This window comes from Haemorhous mexicanus, chromosome Z, assembly GCF_027477595.1.
Source record: "Haemorhous mexicanus isolate bHaeMex1 chromosome Z, bHaeMex1.pri, whole genome shotgun sequence".
Classification (NCBI taxonomy): Eukaryota; Metazoa; Chordata; class Aves; order Passeriformes; family Fringillidae; genus Haemorhous; species Haemorhous mexicanus.
Genome location: NC_082381.1, coordinates 68,119,795 through 68,137,653, shown reverse-complemented (window position 1 = coordinate 68,137,653; position 17,859 = coordinate 68,119,795). Strand labels below are relative to the sequence as shown.

The 17,859-nt window shown below is 37.9% G+C and overlaps 1 protein-coding gene across 8 annotated transcripts in view; it reads left to right on the top strand.

Annotated features, from left to right (window-relative positions):
* The window catches only part of MAST4 (microtubule associated serine/threonine kinase family member 4), a 281,672-nt gene that overhangs the window by 203,327 nt on the left and 60,486 nt on the right, over positions 1-17,859 (top strand). For all 8 annotated transcript variants that reach the window (XM_059836511.1, XM_059836509.1, XM_059836508.1 and 5 more), the window contains 3 exons: positions 1,995-2,083; positions 13,336-13,405; positions 17,171-17,249. In XM_059836511.1, coding sequence (XP_059692494.1) covers positions 1,995-2,083; positions 13,336-13,405; positions 17,171-17,249 — 238 coding nt within the window. The remainder of the gene's footprint in view (positions 1-1,994; positions 2,084-13,335; positions 13,406-17,170; positions 17,250-17,859) is intronic.

Below are 17,859 nucleotides of genomic sequence, written 5' to 3'. Positions count from 1 at the left end.
TGCTTTCAAGTCACATCATGGGTACTCTGAGCCCCAGCCTGCATCACAGATGTTGGTAGTGATACCGTCACATCATCATGGATAGATGCAGTCTGTGTCTTGTAATGAATGTCTAATAAATACCAGAAGTTTTCCTGGGCTCAATTTTAGATAGGAGAATTGCAAAGAAACAGTTATTCAAGCTTTTAAGACAAGAGTAGCAGATAAGGGGAGGAAAGTTAGCAAAAATATGGTGACATTGCATGAAGCCAGAAGGAAAATTTTGAACCATTCTTTGATAAGAGAGGAATTCAGTAACTCGGGACAAAATTTATTGAAGGGGGGAAACAAGTGAGACTTTGTTGTCTAATGGAATACGGAATATTTGCTCAGATTTTGTAATTCAAAAAGTAGAAATTAATCTAGACTGATTACTAAAAACTTGTGTTTATAATTTCGCATTTTAAATGTTCTTCCTTTTTGTTTAGCTTAAAAATGGCAGTGTATGTTTTAAATAAGTTTTGACTTTTCCAGCATTCCACATGTGAAGCTTCCAATAATTTTGTACATTCTTTTCTTAAAAAGGTCTACAGTAATGATGCACTTGAAGGTTAAATCACTGTAATAATTATGTAATATGGCAAAACTTTGTGCAGTGTCCAGGTGGACTTTGCATTAACCTATTAGAGATTCGGAAGTGGCACTCCTGCTGCTTCACAAAGCATTTTTGAAGGGGAAAGTGGTCTTAGTATTTGACTTCTTTTGCATTTTGCAGATACCATCTATACTGATTTCATACTCAGCTTTTAATCTGCTTTTTTTTTCCTTTATTTTCCTTTTCTTCTGTATTACTTTGGAGTACTTCTGCATCTGTTTTTCTTTATGCTATTAAACTCCATCCATTCTTTTTCACTTTATTTGATTTAACTATATTAAGACTAATTAGTCTTGGTTTCTGGCTGTTACATAATGAGAGATCATCATAATGTTACAGAATTAATTTTTTGAGATGTCTACAAATAAGATCTGAATCTGCTTCTCTTGCAGTCTGCTTTAGTTATTAAATGCTTTTGTGTATAAACCTTCTCCATTTTAGATGTTTTGGAGTTTTTCTAAACCTTTTCAGAAAAATTCTGATTGCAGTGCTGTAAACATTAGCATATGCCCTCCAGTTTATACACAGCTAATATCTCTTATTTCAGGATAATATTTTCCTTCTGCATGAGTGTTTGTAGTGTTGGGGATTTATGTTTATGAGAATATTCATTATAGTAGAATGAGGGAAGAAGAAAACCAATTCTGCCAACTAATATATAAAAACTGTATGATATATATAAGAAAAATACCTCCTTTCCCAAGTTTAATCAATGTCTTAATTTACTTTTAATCTTGTTTAATGATCTTGTGGTATGGGAAATTAGTGGCTTTGCAGATGAAAAATGTATGAGTAAAAAAAAATGCATTCATCTTCTTAGTTATCATCTGTTCCATTGACAGAAGGCACAAATGTGAAATTTATCTCAATAATTAGATTTATAATTATTACATCAATCTCAGATTGATAAGTCTTGCTCTCTCTGGGATGTGATTTCAAGCTACAGTTCATGCAAAAGGAATAGTTTTAGTCATTGAATGGTGATTGTAAACCTGAGACTGTGTTTTACATTATATTTATTTTTATATTTATAAAAAGTGTATGGCAGAGAAATAAGCTTTAGTCAGAGAAGAATATTTTGTAAATTACTCTAAGGGGAAATGCTGATCATTGCACAGAACAGCAAACGTGCAAGCCTGAAAAGTATCCATGGTGTATTTTCTTTGAAAACTTCTGGTTTTGCCATTATCCATTATAATCATTGACTTCCTGGACATGCCTACAAAAACAACAATAGCTCTGATTTTTAATAGGAAACTGGGAAGTCAAGGAACGCAGTAGCAGAATCTCAAAACGCCCATATGTGGTACATGCTGTATTTCTGATGCTAATGTCTTCTTTCCTCTCTTTTTGCCCACAGCTGTAGAACAAGTAACAGGAAGAGTTTGATGGGCAGTAGCCAGTCTCCAGCTCTGCCTCGGCCTCACTCACCGCTCTCAGCTCATACAGGTGATTTTATAACTACACCACTACTGCTATTATGACTGAAGGAAAACATGCTCTACTGTTCTTTTCCCTGTAATAGCAAAAAGTTGGATTTCATCCTGTCCCAATTTCTGGTTTACATTTAGATCCATAAATCCTATGTTATGATCAGGAGCAGTCCAAAAATGTCATGTAGCTATTTTTTATTTCTCCACCTTGCATTCTGGTAGATTTTCTCTCCCCCTCCTACGATTGCTGTTCTATAGCTTGCACCACATAATAAAGGTAGTGGAGTCTGTATTACATTCTGTTTCTGGAACTTCTGCTCCCGAGGATTTATAGTGTTGGGCACTTTGGTAGTAGTTGCTGTATTTCACTTTGCATGGAAATAAATTGATGATAATTTTGTTTTTCTTCTAAAACATCTGAAACACTTAAAGTTTGAATGAATGTCCATAAATAAATATTTTATTTATAATCATTGCCTTCATTTTTAAAAGTAACATTTTTAGCATATCACCTCACATTTCCACAAAGATTTATTGTCTTTTTATTTTTGAGGGTGCACTGGCTGTAACTACAGGCCATAATGAAAGCACTACACTAATCCTTCTGTAATCAATGACTCTGAATTCTCTGGAGAACTGCTTGCAGGGAGATGCTAAACAAGATGGTGCAGAGCTTCACATGAATTGTTGAAGTATATTAAGGCATCTCCAGTTTTCTTATGGAAGCAACATTGTTAGAGAAAATATGATGGTGATTTTCACTCTCAGAAGCAGCTGTCATAGGTAGGAATCCAGGCAACATGAAAATTTGTGGAGTTCAAGGCAGTAGAGCATTTAAAACAAACGAAGTAAAACATGGTGCAGACTGTTTTGAAACTGAAAAATTAAATTTTGGAATGTTTGGAATGCCATTTTGGGTCTCTCAAATAGAGAAATTTCCATTTGGAAGAGGAGATTGTGATCACCATAAAAAGTGTCCTTGGTTGTGCTGTGCTGACTTGAGGAAAGCAGTAACAATGCTTGCTCTAGTGTGTCTGCTGCTGTAAATTACTATACCATGTGTTCTGAAATGGAAACCTTGGACCAGTGATGCCTAATGAACTCTGAAGTGTGGAGTGACCAGCACGTGTTACCTAGGATTTGGATATTGGTTTTGTGTTTGATAAATGGTGGAAAGTTCCTGTCAGGCAGTGGACTCAGGCTTTGAGCAAGTTGCTTCATCTTTTGAATTGTTTTCTCAGACAGTAAAAGAGAAATAATACTGCTCATGTCACAGCTATTGTCAAGTAGCTGAGAAAATTGAAAACCAATTCTATAAGTAAAAAGATTAAGTGTAAGTGGTTCTTTTCCATAAACTCAGCAGTATATACTGTTTATTCAAAAACATATTGCAGAAATTTGGCGACTTCTCCCATTACACAGGATAACAGTAGGTTCTCTTACTTGGCTACTTCCAAAGGCAAATGTGCTAGGCACTTGAGCTGCACTAGTAAATCTCATAGTAAGTCTCATCACATATATCAGGTTAATATTTGCATGTGCATGTCCAGCTCTGTTATTAGCTTGCTTCTGTAAATGGCTAATTATAGTAAATATTCACACAAATATTAGCTCTTAGCTCAGCTGGCTAGTGTGCCTGGACAAGTCCGTACATCAGATCTCTGTGACTGTGTATGGAATGGAATCCTAATCCACACAAATAAAAAATATGCAAATTTAGTAAGCTAAATAGTTTCCTCTACATAGGCAATAGGAGTTCAGTGTTTCAAGTGCTTAATGTCTATAAATCTGTGAGACTGTCAGACTTGAGAGGCTGGATTTATTGTGATCCTGTAATTTCTGTGTTGTCAGAGCTGCCAGGTGTTAAACTGCATTAGCTTCTGCACGCTCAAATTGCCTTCCTGCTCTTTGTGGTGGCATGTACTGAAGGCCTGTTTCCTTGTGAAGTGTGGTAGAGGGATGTGACAAGAGACTCTGTGTGTGCTGTACAGCTTGCTGGGTTTATTCTTCTTGGCCCTTCTTGGCTGAGAGGAATTACTCCAAGTCAGAGAGGCCTCCTTGACTCCACTGAGAGAAGCTGGTATATCTCCTGTCCAGCTATTATTTTAGGGTCTTTTTTGAAGCTGAGATTCTCTTAAGAAAGTTCTTAAAATTGGAAGTTTTTACTTTACAGCTGGATCATCTGCCCGGAGCATGTACCTCAAGCTTAAGTTTCAGAGAGATTGAAGATGATTCTCTAAAACCTTCATATATTTGTTACTAATGTTTGCTGTTGGAAGAGGAAACAACAGAAGAGGGAGAGGCAAACAAAAGAATTTTCAGTCCTTGAAGAGCACGTAGCAAGCTGAATGTGCAGCAAAGTGTCAGTGCTTGCATTTACTGAAAACAGGTTTATTCATCAACCTGTTCTTGGCTGAAATGTGGTAATAGCATGCATTTTTGACAAATATGTTCTACTGAGATTACGCAAAATTTGGAGGACATTGAAGAGCACGTGTTCTAGAGAAGTTTTTCTTGTGTGTTGTTAGAGTTCTGTTTCATTCATGCAATCTGCCCAGGTGAGTGCAAGCTGAGGATCAGTTTGCATGGATGCTAACATCTGATTTAACTTCGTAAGACCATTGCACAATTTCTTGTCTCTGGACTGTCAAAAGAAAATACTGATTCTTGCATCACTTACCTTTTAAGGGACTCAGTCTAACTGTTGAGAAAGCCAGGAACTTTAGGCATTGAGGACTCCTTTAGTATCACTTATCCTAGAAATCTTTAGCTTCTTCACATTGCATGATAGGCTTTTTCTTCTACTGGATTCCACTCCTGTACTCCCTACTCCCAGGTGCTCCATCCATCTTGGGGAGAGCCTGCTGTTGCCCTTACTGAAAAGAGTTCCATTCATTACTCTTATTTAGGTGGACTAGATTCTTAATGTTTGTACTAGCTTAGTTGCCAGCTGGGGTTAAAGCACAGCAAAAGGATAGAGACCTGCAATAACAACTAAGTACCATGCAGCTGCTCACCCACCCATCCCCCTGCAGCAGGTAGAAAAATATAAAAAAAAATTAAAACTCGTGAGTTGAGATTAGAGCAGTTTAATAACTGAAACAAAACAAAAAAATTACTATATTACTACTGAAGACAATAATAATAACAATTGTAATGAAATGGAGAGAGTGGTGTATCATACCAAATAGAAACAAGTGACCCACAATACAGAAGGTCTTACCAGCTGCTGACCAATGCCCAGCCCAGCCCCCAGCAGCAGTCAGCCCCTCCAGGCCAGCTCCCTGCAGTTTACATCCTGGACACGATGTTCTGTGGTGTGGAACATCCCTTTGGCCTGTTCAGGTCAGCCGTCCCGGCCACGCTCCCTCCCAGTGCCTTGAGCACGTGGTCACTGACGGGGAGTGGGACACTGAAGGTGCTTGGCTAAGGGTAAGCACTGCTCAGCAGCAGCTAAAACATCAGCATGTTACCAACGTTACTCTCATGCTGAACCCAAACCACAGCACTGAACCAGTGACTAAGAAGAAGATTCTATCCAAGCCGAAATCAGCATGCCCTTTACTCTAGACTATTCTAGTTGAGTGGAATGAAAATTGTCACACTTTTGAAAATCCACCCACGATCAATTTCTTTTAGTTATCATCTTAATAGTCTTTAGTGTTATCCTTGGCTTTGTGTGTAGTCCTAATGAGATAGTTGGCATTGCTTGGGAATTTGTTGCTCCAGAGGCATCTGAAGTGAGTCTTTTCATTCTTTGTGAGGACACCCTTGGGTTCCCTAACAAGCTTTTCCCTTCAACATTAATTCATTACTTATTGAGACCAAGAGGAATGCATACTCAGTCAACTCTGCATGGCCTACTTGAGATGATTTTATTTGGACCACTAGGTTAAGCTACTTGGGTTTTTTTCCCCAAAGACCTCCTGTCTCTGAGGACAGAACAGTTCTGTGAGTCCTCTGTGTCAAATATAGCAAAGTGAGTGAAGGTGTGTTCTGGAATCTCAAGGGGGGAGCTCTCTTAGAGTGCTCTGCATAACCACTCCTGCCAGTACCTGTGACTTTGCTCAAGAATATTTTCATCTTTGGTATCTGCAGACCAGTCATTTAGAGATCTGGCTGCACCTTTGGAAGCAATGTGCCATTACTTCAGATCTGCTCCGGTAACTACTATTTAATCATAAGCTGGGTTTGAGCTAGATTGGATGTAAATAGGATTGCTCTATTTTAGAGGACGGGCATCTTGAATGTAAGCATAGTTCTTCAGGTGCATTTTATACCTATGTTCTTCCTTGTAGTCCTGTTTTTCATCCAGATGCAATCTGAACTGGAGGTATCAGCTATTCTCTAGTTTAGATACTTGTTCTTTGAGGAGGACCAGTGGCCCAAGTTTAGGGTCATAATAATTGCCCCATATGAGAAAGTCTTCTATAGAGACCTCAGGCAAATTATCCCCCCACTCTCCCCCTGAAATTTTCATTGCTTACTGTGGAGATAATAGAAGATTTTTCCTTCAAGGGAGTTTGTTGTTAATCTTTACAGGTGCCAGCTGATTTGGACAAACACTGAATACTTATGTGGAGTTTTTTAACTGTTAGCCTTGCCATCCCAGTCATACTCAGATTCATGCCAGATGGGAGGGAGAGGCAGTGAGACAGCACCACACTTTGTGCAGAGTGCAAGTAGTGCGTGAGTGGCACCTGTCAGGGAAGGGGCAGATTTGTTTGTAAGCAACAGTGACCATAAAAGCTCCTGGGCTGTACTAAAGTGTTATTAGAGGAGTAAGTTATCCAAGGATTGGGAGCACAAAGGGAGGTGTAAGGTCTGAGACTGAGGATAGTAAATGGGATACAAAAAAGTGTGTACAGCAGATATTATAGTTCTCTGTTATGTATGTTAATTGCTAATACAATATATGCAAATCCATTTTCCTCTATGCAGGACCTGGAGCTGCTTGCAGAGATAATTTCTGTCTGGAAAGTCAGACTTTAGTTTGCAGCTGAAGCCTCTTGCCCTGCCTTATGCATTCAAGTAAAGATCACACAGTATCTGCTTTCACTACATAAAGTGTTTCTATTTCTTGCAAAAATAGAAAACATGCTAGGTAATATCTTTAGGTTCATTAGCGACTTTCTTAGGTTAGCGGTCTGGACATCCTTTGCCTTTAGTATTTGGGCTGGAAGGTGTTAAATCTGCTGAAAAGTATTTATTTCTGAGTTTTCGATGAGCTGTTGAATACATAGAGAATTTTGGGAAACTAAGAGTTGCAGCATTATCATGGATGGTACCTGGTGCCCATGTCATTAATAAGCTTTTCTAGATGACTGGCTGATGCTGTGTAGGCAGGTCATCTGCACCACCCAGCCTGAAAAGTGAATGATTATAATCTCAGCAAGTCAGGGCATTCTGGTGTCCCCACCTCACAAGTCACAGGAGCTTCTTCATGTGGTTGATACTAACCCGTAATGATTAATAGTCACAGGTGGTGCTTCTTAAGTCTTTCTGCTGAAGGAGCAAGATTTAGCTGTTAGGAGCAATGCTGTAAATTCTATTTGTCTGTATTTTAAGAATATTCTATGTGGTGCCACTGAGATGACTAGAACAAGGATTGTAAGATAAGTAGGAAATTATTTAAGGGTATAAAGAGGCTTGTGCTAAAATGAGGAATATTATAAAGTGTGAGTAGAGGTTATCAGTCATCAGGTTTTGTTTTTGTGGCCAAACATTGTATTCTTAAAAGTGGCACTGGCAAAAAATTACTGTAGCTTATACAAATTTGGAAAACATCCAGTATGAAATAGCATTGGGGAACTATGTTGAAGTGAGTGAATGACTGGAATAAAAAAGTATGAAATTGCAATATCCAACATTTTGTACTGGAGGACTTGTAAACAGAAATGTCTATGATAAACTGTGAACTCACCTATTATAAGGAGTTTAGCTTAGGATCTGACAGCATTTTCTGAATAAGATGATGTTTGCAAGGACCAGTCTAGTGCAGCTTCAAAAATGAAATCTCAGAAGATGTATAAAGGAAGTAATTTTGATTTTAAAATTACTGTACAGTGCAGATCTGACCAGGACACTGTACAGCCGCTGTACAGTGTCCTGATTAGATTTCATCTGGAATACTGCATATGTTTATTGGCATACATATTCAGATGAGAACATGTGGGGAGAAGGGCTGATGGGATAGAATGTGGGAGATTTCTGTGTAAGACTGAAAGATATTGCTTGCTTTCCTTAGTAATGGAAGACTGGAAGAGATGGTATTCTCGTCTAAACCAGTCAGAATTGCCTTTTTTTCCCCCTGCCCCCTTCATACAGTAGAAAGAGAAACTCTGTTGGTCATGTAAACTGAAACTTGATGGGTCTTAAAGAATTGTTCACCCAAGTATGGCAGGGACAAACCCAGCTTTCTTTATGAGATTGGATAAATAGATACAAGGCCCCAAACAACTTGCTCAATGAAATTTTTACATGACTTACGGTTGTTCATATACCCCAAGTTGCATGCGCAGCAGAAATACTGACAAGATATTCTCAAGAGGTCAAAACAACAAAAACAACTTCACTGGCAACTTTAGAATATCAAAGAACTTGGGCAAAAGGTTTAGTGCAACATTCAGTTAGCAGAGAACACTTCTCAAAGTGTTGACTTGGCCCATTGAACTTAGCAAATACTAAGCATGATTGATTTTAAGTCACTCGGAAATTCTAAGAAGGGGTAATTAGAAGAAGGAGAAGGAGGGAAAGACAGAAAAGATACAGAAGAGCCCAACCCTTGGGTTCCAGCAGTGTTCAGGGAGAACTTCCCCAAGGAGGTGAGGTCTAGACAATGCAATGGCCTTGTGTTCCGCCTTTAATACCCCTTTCCTTCCTTGGTCCTTTCCCCAGGTGGGATTTCCAGTCATTTGGCCACTCAGGAGCTGGGCTAGGGGCTCCAGAGGGGCATTGCCTCCACTGTGCCAATGAGTGACATCTTTGTTGGGGAGGAATACAGGCTCTGGGGGGCTGGGGTTGTACAGGGCAGAGCACTGCCTTGTCAGGGTAAGGTCTGACCTGCTCCTTTCCTTAGCACACGTGTCCCAAAATGCCTTGAGACATCAGACTTTCACAGTGGGATTACTTGATGCAATTCCCTAAAGCAAAATTAAAGTTCAAGAAGGTTTTGCCTCTACTTTTCTAGGATTTTTCAGGCTTTTAGGTAGACATTGGTGAAGTGGTGGCTGTTCATAGTCTGCTCTCACTATGTCAGGGCTCACTGCATCAGATAATTCTGTTTGAGAGATGTAGTTTAGTTAGCAACATTGAAGCATAGTAATCAACAAAGCTGTTTGCACCATATATTTCAAGGAAAAGAAAGACTATGCTTGTAAATAAATGAGGCCCCGTAGGGTGTTTTTGTGGTGAAGTATGGAAATGCTAAAAGCTGGGATGTAAAGCAGGGTTCTGAATGTCAGATTTTGAAAGAAAACTAATGCAGTATATCAATTACTCTGACTACTGTCACATTTAGAATTACAAAAACAGATTTGCTAAATCAAAACTTTTTATTGAGCCTTTCTTTTGGGTGCAGTTAGTGGTTATGGAAATTTCAAATAATCTTCTGCTAGTTTAAGGACAGAAGAAGAAACTCTTCTGTAAATGGTAAGTTACATGCAGATAGAAATTAAATCCTGTAAAAAAAAGTACTCGCAGTTTTTAAATAGTGGTTGGAACATGTAGAGCTTTCTTGCAGATGGATTTAAGGATTATACAGACCTTCCTTGCCATAGGTGGGGCAGGTTTTTTGCTGTTTTCAGGTATAGTTAATCCAGATTTTTAAATAGTCTGAGCTCCTCACATGAAAATAGTAGCCTGAGTTCCTCACTTTTTGGAAAGCACCTGCAGAAGTATTCAGAATGATTCTACTGCCCAACTGTATGTTCTGCTGAGTGATGTAGTTTGTTATGGTAAGAAAGTCAGAGCTGTTGTAACTGCAGGTGAATGATGTCTTGTATATTACTCAGTTCACAATCGGGGCTCATCACCTTGTAAACTGACACAGAGGAATGTACAATGCATTGTTTTATTAATGGGGCACTGATGTACTGTGATACATTTTTAAAAAAATTGGAACTGGATTTGTCCTTGATCCATCAGGAATTTGGGATAACAATTACCATTAGTCTGGAATTCTCTCCATACTAACAGAAGGTCATTGCATCTGAAACATTTTGTTTTGTAGGTAGGCACCTATTAAAAGTACATTAATAATATGAGTGATTGTAATATGCTGTTGTAAAAAAATTTGAAATATCTTCCCTCAGTGGCAAAGACACAGGATTTCTTGAAGCTACTTGCAAAACAATCACAGTTTGTCTTGATGCAGTTTTCTTAACAATAGGTGCTTGCAAAATGAGCCACCCTGTGTATTGTTATGAAGCAGAGTATTGTTTTGTTACATTAATTGCCTATTCATTGTGTCTCCCAGAGGATGCTGGAGTTAATTATCTAATGTCTGACCACCAGTCCAGTTTACTTTACTAAATCAGACACTTGGGCAGTAATCTCAGTCACCTAGAGATACTCTAGGACTAAAACATAAAATACAAGCAGATTTCAAAGAACAGTAGGCTTTGACTCATCAGCAAGTCTTGCGCATATGGACAGAGAGCTAACTAGCACTGGGTTTTATTTGAAAGTCTCCCAGGTATTGACTTGCAGTTGGGGGGTGAATGCCTTGATGGATGGAGGTCGCTTGTAGGACTCTGCTTCCAACCTGTCTTGCTCCTCTGGAATACTATACCTCACGCCTGTAATAGCACTTGCTGTTTCTGCAGTCATTAGGGGTTTGTATTCTCATTCTTTGTTTCTAGGTTTGTCTGAGGTCTTAAAATTTCTAGATAAACCTTCAGGATTTAGTATCCAGGTATTATGTATATGGCGTCACCAGTCTTGTTATTTTAAAAGCTGATTTGCTATTGAAAGTCATGCTTGCAAGTTGATTTTCCTAATAACAGGATCTGATGCTCTTCCTGAGTAAGACTTTGACTTCTTAAGGTTTTGCTGTAAGGAAGTGATCTGTGTTGATTCTAGCAACATAGTTTGTAGCATTGTGACTCCACAAATCCAAATTCACACTGATAGGTATAAAATTGCAGCATTATTTAATCATATTTTTTTCTTCTTTATGAAGTTTTTGTATATTTTAACTTATAGACAATAAGGTATATCCTTGATGTGTGCTAAAAACATGTTTATATCCATATAACTGCAGCTAGAGAAAAAAAGGAATTGGTTTACAAAGCCCCATATTCTGATTTGTGAAACTGTTTCCTTTCAAAAGCTGTTGTCCCAGTGTGTTGAGACTGATTCTGTGCTCTTCTGCCAGAGTTCAAGGTAGCTTCTTTGTCTTTTTTGCTTATCTAAGCCACAACACACTCTAGATTACAGCTGATGTTTTTCTAGTGCAGCATTTAAAGTTTGTGGTGACTGTGTTTTGTCTGCACAGTGTTACTTTTTTTTTTTTTTTTTTTTTTTTTTTGCTTATCTTTGTTAAATAATTTATGGTAGCAGAAAAAGAAATCCACTTAGCTGTTAAATTGAATGAACTGTTGCTCTCAGTAATTTGGTGTTTACAGTTGATGCAGGGTAAAAATAAATTTTTTTTAGTCCCCAAGTAAAGATTGGAATCTGTGGCTTCAGATTCCCTCTGCTCCAACTCATTCAGAAATGAAAATTCTTGCCACCTTGAAATTATTGAGGCCCTCAGAAGTGTCTGAAGGGTAATGGAGAAGCTGGGGTCTTGAGGGGATGCAGAGAATGTAGGAAAAGCATAATTCTGCTGTGATAGATTAATGGGTAAAAAAAACTTGGGGGTATTGGCCAGTGAGAGTGGAATCCATGTCTTTTGAGGCTGTGGAAAGAGCAGCTGCAAAAGCTTCTCAGCACAGCTCAAAAAGCATCTTGCATCTGCTTCTAGACAAAACGGGGGTGGGGGGGTGGGGGTAGTGTGGGGATGTGTGTTGATTGCTGTGTTTGCTGCCCAATCACTCAATGATTATGCTTTCCCTTATAGAATTAATGCAATCTGGTTTGGGCATCACTGTTGTAAATGCAATGTTAATTCAAACCTTTGAATAGCAGTCAAGGCCACTTGAAGCCCTTTAAGAACTCAATTTTTTGTTCTGGCCTTTTCACACATAGGTAGTAATTTTTCCCTCAAAAGTTTCATGTTGTTTCTAGCTGGCTACATAGGGGCTATTTTTTTATCAATTGCTTTTGTTTCAGTCTCATTTATGTCCAAAAATAAAATGCTACAACAAATGCATTATTTTTTTTCTCTTTTCATGTATTGCTGCTACAGTCATTTTAAATAAAAATTTAAGGAAAGATTGATTGTTAGGTGTATGCTAGTACTACTTTAAATTGAATCCTTTTTGGCTTTTTTGGGGGGGGGAGTTGGGGAGGGGTTGTTTGGGGTTTTTTAATTTGGCGTTTGGGGGTCTTTGTGTGTGTTTGGAGGTTTATTTTGTAGGTTTGGGAGTTATTTTGTAGGTTTTTGGGTTATTTTAGAGGTAATTTTTATTCTTTCTAAAGGAAGAAACACAGTTTCTCCATACATAACTGTACAGGCTAAGGGGTGGAGATGGCAGAAGCAGCTCTCAGCAGCTGCTGCCTTTCTGCACTCATGCACTCATGCTGGTCTGCAGGAGGTTGGGTGTTCTAGTAGAAAGGAGTAGTTGAAACCTTTTCACAAAATGCAGTTAAGGGTAAAAAAGTTCAGTTCTGTGTGTTTTGCCTGCTTGTTTGTTTTGGAGATAGAAAAAAATGAGCAGTGAAAAAAAAAATTGCAAGGAAGCCTGTGGAAGTGCTGTAGAGACTTCACATATGGGCTAAATCTGTTTGATAATGATTTTTCTATCTTTTATTGTTTTGTATGATATTTTAAAAAAAAATATTTTTTGTGACATTAAAAACCTGTCCTTTCAAGCTAATGTACTGATTTCTTTATTATCGTTTTGAGATTTTCAAATGAAAGGCTTAATGAACTATTCTCTGTGAGTTGCAAAATCCAGTCACTAAAACTCAGTATAAATGAAACATGAGTCAAAATAAGATTCTGTTTCAGAATTTATTGTCAGAGAGGCTGTGAAAGAAAAAATTCTGAAATTCATTTCTAACCCACTGGAAATGCATGCATTAATACATCTGAATGTTTTTAATGACTTCTCTTCACCCCCACCATCTAATAATAATTTTTTTTTGTATCATCTTCAACAGGAAACAGTCCTCAAGATAGCCCTAGGAATTTCTCTCCCAGTGCCTCAGCCCACTTTTCTTTTGCACGAAGGTAAGAGGTTGTTTGTAGTATTCAGCACACATTTTGCATAGAGGAAATGTTGTATGCTGATACAAAAGGTGATTGTAAATACATCTGTCAGGTCTGTCACTTAGAATAATAAGCATTAGCTCATTTTTGTAAACCATTTTAAACCTCAGTGGCAACAAACTATTGAATGTGCGATGCAATGTGATCATATATTTTTTAATTTAAAAAACAGAATAATGATTTAATTGTAATGAATCTGATTCAGACATTATCGTCTTACCTACTGAGATGTGGAGAAATTTTAGACTACTTGAAGGTTTCTTCCTATATTTTTTTAATGATATAAGAAGTGCATTGCTTTTAAGTTCACTCTAATACAGGTCCTGATTTTACTGACAGCAGCAATACCATTACCATACCTTGAATACCTGTCATTGACCTCTTTCAATATCTGTACCAATGTCTGTGAGACAATAAGCATTGTCACAGGAGTGTTGTGAGGATTAATTACTGTTAGTAGAATTTTTGGAGATCTAAAGTGAATTTGAAGTGATTTATGAAGTAAATTATTATTAAATGAACCATAACCAAAGTTGATAGCATGTCGTGGGAGACTGCCTATTTGTGCCAGTGTGGTTCCCCATTACTTAGCACATTGTCACCCTACTGCAAATAATATGTTCATTAACTCTTATGTCTATGAAGATAAGCAGTTTATATGTTTAGCCAGGTGTATATATATTTAAAAAATGAAATTGGAATGTTTGAGCAGTGTCAGGCATGTAACTGATGGGTTTGCACTGAGTTTTATAACTTCCCTGTAAAGTTTCAGCTACTTTATTTTGGGAGATCAGTAAAGTAGCACACAAAAATTCTCAAAAGTAAATGCAAGAAAATGGCTTAACTTTTTTTTTTTTAAAGCTGCAAAGGGGTGAAAGCTTGCATAATTTTTAAATCTGAATGTAGTTAATTTGTGACAGTAGATCTATTAGCTTATGATGCTGCTTCTTCAATTATATTAAGAAAGCTGAATATTTCTTTCAATCTACTCCCTCTTGATAGTTTTCATTTTGTTGGAGATACTATCTCTTCAGAGATTACATTTGTTTGTGAGCGTATTTTTAGAAAGATTCATTAAATCCAGAAATAGATGATAATGGAGAAAGCAGATGTGAAAGATCAAGCTGCTTAGAAATACAGCAGCCGGGAAATAGTTTTTCTTCCCCACCCATAATCAAGAGAAAGTTTAACACATTATACTTTTGCAAACCTTAGAATTCAGAATTAATGGAAAAAAAGGATTTGTCTTCCTGTGTTTCCTTTGGATTTTGACCTCTCTAGAGCCCTGTAATGGGCTTTAAATAGATTCTTTAACTGAAGAAAATTTCTCTGATTTAAAAATACCTCACCACTCCAGTGGGATTCAAGAAACATTTAGAGCAATTTTCTGTGGAAACTGATTTTGTTCTGTGTTTAAATTGAAAATGCTTGATGGCAGTGAAGTTAAAAACTGCCTTGATGCAACTTTTTTCCTTATGAATTTGGTATGTTTGTTGTGGTTGTTTTCGTGTAAGTTGTTGTAGGATGAATTTTCATAGTAAAATGCACTATGATTAATGAGAGCAGACTTCTGACTTTATGCCTTTTTTGTAATATTTTGTAAATTTATTAGGTATACAAAGGAGGGGAAGGACAAGGGTGATATATAGAGCAGGTTGAAGGAGCTGGGGCAAAGGTGTATGGGTATGGATACTCCTTTTTTATCCACTGCCACCAGGTCATTGGGGATACCAAAAAGCTGAGACAGTGTGAGGAAGAGAGAGGGAGGCAAAGGAAATTATTTGAGACCTTCTGTGAAGCCGCTTCCTCAGTGTAGCCACTTCTCATCACGCACGGGCCATGCCATGCAGCAGCCGCAGGAAAGGGAGCTGCCTCAGGGAGGTGGCCCTGTGCTTCCAGCTGGTCAGCAGGGCTGGAGGCAGCCTTCCCCAGCACCTTGGAATCAATCTGGAGATTCACTTTCCTCTGCCCATGTCTGGTGGGGTGATCAGTGCCCAGAAATAGACTGTGTCTCTGGAAGTCAGCGCTTCTGTTGTACATACAAGTCCAGCATCTACGAACCTGTGAGTAGGTGACAGGCTGCCCTGCTAGAGCTGCTGGAGTAAAGCCATACTTTAGGACAGAAGCAAGTGGTGTAGCAAGAGTCCAGGGGAAAATGCTGTAGGGGCTTTTTTCCCATAATCCCTTATGAATGCCTTCTGTTTGGCCATGTTAGCCTCCCAGATAAATTTCTGGGGTAGCCTGTCTGCACCCTTGACAACCACTCTGTGTGTTTAAAATACCCTGTTCACTGTGAGTTTCTCAATTAATAAATAGTTTCTTTCTCACAGATGCAGAATACATGGGTCTCACCCATTTTTAAGTACTGCCTAAGTTCTTTCAATTGTGAACAGCTAAGCCAAATGAATAGGAAACTCCTTTTAGAAAACTACTTTCATCTGGAGGTATCTCTTCCATACCTGGGTAAAGAAGAGAATTAAGAACAAGATTATGGCAGAGGTGGAAGTTTTTTCCAGAGTTCAGTATTTGACACAATTAGCAGTCTCTAGCACATGTGCTTTTCATATTATAATACTAATAATGTACTGTACTTCCTTTTCTTAAGCTTCATGTATACAAAGTCCCAGAGTTTTGATTGTAGTTTGTGGATGAATTAGTGGATATATTGGAAAGAAGCAAGGGGCTTTTTAGACTATTAGCTTGAAGGAAGGGACCTCTTAAACTTCTGCACCAATACTTTTAAGATCCTGATTTGACATGACTTCAGTTTTTCGAAAATACACTTCAATTAAGCTTCAGTTCTTCAGAATTTTACTTACTGTGTCCATCAGACTTGGGAGATGGTCTTTGTAAAACAGGTTTTCAGTTCTTCTTTCTGTACTGTCATACTGTTTATTAATAAAAACTTGGCCTGTTTTGTTATTTATATATTATTTTACTTTTTCTTTAACATATTTGATTCAATTGTATTGCAGTCATGGGCATCGAAATGACAGGTAAATTCTACCTTCTCAAAAATCCAAACATTCTCTCATAGCTGGTTTTTTGTTTGCCACTTCGAATGTTAAAGTTCCATGTTGTCTTTGTGTAGATCACCTCAGACAATGAAGAACATAAATTGTGTTTTGGTTATAATCTGTGTGTTTATTTTTTTATTCGGAGTGAGCATGATTTTTTCCTGAAGATTTGTTTTTCCTGATTCATGTATGTAACATTTAACATTTAGGTTTGGTTTTACCTAATCATTAGCCTGCTAGTTTGCTGATACCCTCTGCTGATGCCACTGAAGAATGCACTACCCTTTTTATCAATCAGAATGTGATGGTTATTCTGTGGTTCAGAGCACAGTGGTCTGCATTTGTTCACAAATTTTTTAATTTGCTTCTCATTAATTTTCGTGTGATGTTCCTAAAAGTTTGAACTTTTTGTCCTTTTCCATTTGTATTAGATACCAGTTCTGTGGACCTATTCATTCTCTTTGTGGTTGTTTCATCTCATAGATTTTTAACTATAAAGAAAACCACATTAAAAATAATTCATCCTTGGCAAAGGATGCTTGGTGAATGCTTGTTAACTGTGGTGCCCTGTGAAAGTATACTGTTTGTTAAAACCCCTATATGTATCATGCTTTTGGGATGCAGTTTTAGACAGTAATACTTCAGCAGATGTTACTGCATTAGGATACTGCAGTGTTCATTTGACTCACCTCCATTTTATAACTTCCAGGACTGATGGTCGCCGCTGGTCTTTGGCTTCTCTCCCTTCTTCTGGCTATGGTACAAATACACCCAGCTCAACTGTTTCTGTAAGTATCTGTTTTGCTGTGCTGATAAATACGGTTTGCACGCTTTATCTTCTCAAATATAGCATGCTTCTCTTAGGAGAAGACAATGTAGGTTTTGTTTTATTTGACAGACTTAGAACTAACATGGGATAGGAAACTGCTTTACTTCCCTGAAATAGAAGAAAACTTTACACAATATGTACTTTGCTTAGAGATACTTTTTGGTAGTGAATAGTGTTCAGCTGCTCCCTTTTGATCTGCCTTATTTTAACCATAGATATCAAGTCTTAACTGAGGCTGCCTTGATGACAAAAAGAAAGAGAAACTGTCTATGGCATGATTCATCTGTCCTGGGTTAGACTGCTGTCTTAGGATGAGATGTATCATACATTAGCCTTTCTTTTCCTTTGGCAATTGTGAGATGTTAGTGCATGATAATAGGTTAGATACCTAGCCTTTCAGATGGCTGTAATCAGAATAAAAGGAATTCTTTGGGATGCATAATAGAATAAGTTTAACTTATTAATTTTTACCTTTTTGACCAGTTGTTTCAGTGTGATTGTGGAGGTTTAAAAAAACAGCTGGGAATTAAACTCCGGATAGGCCACCCCCATTTTCCCCACCATGCTCA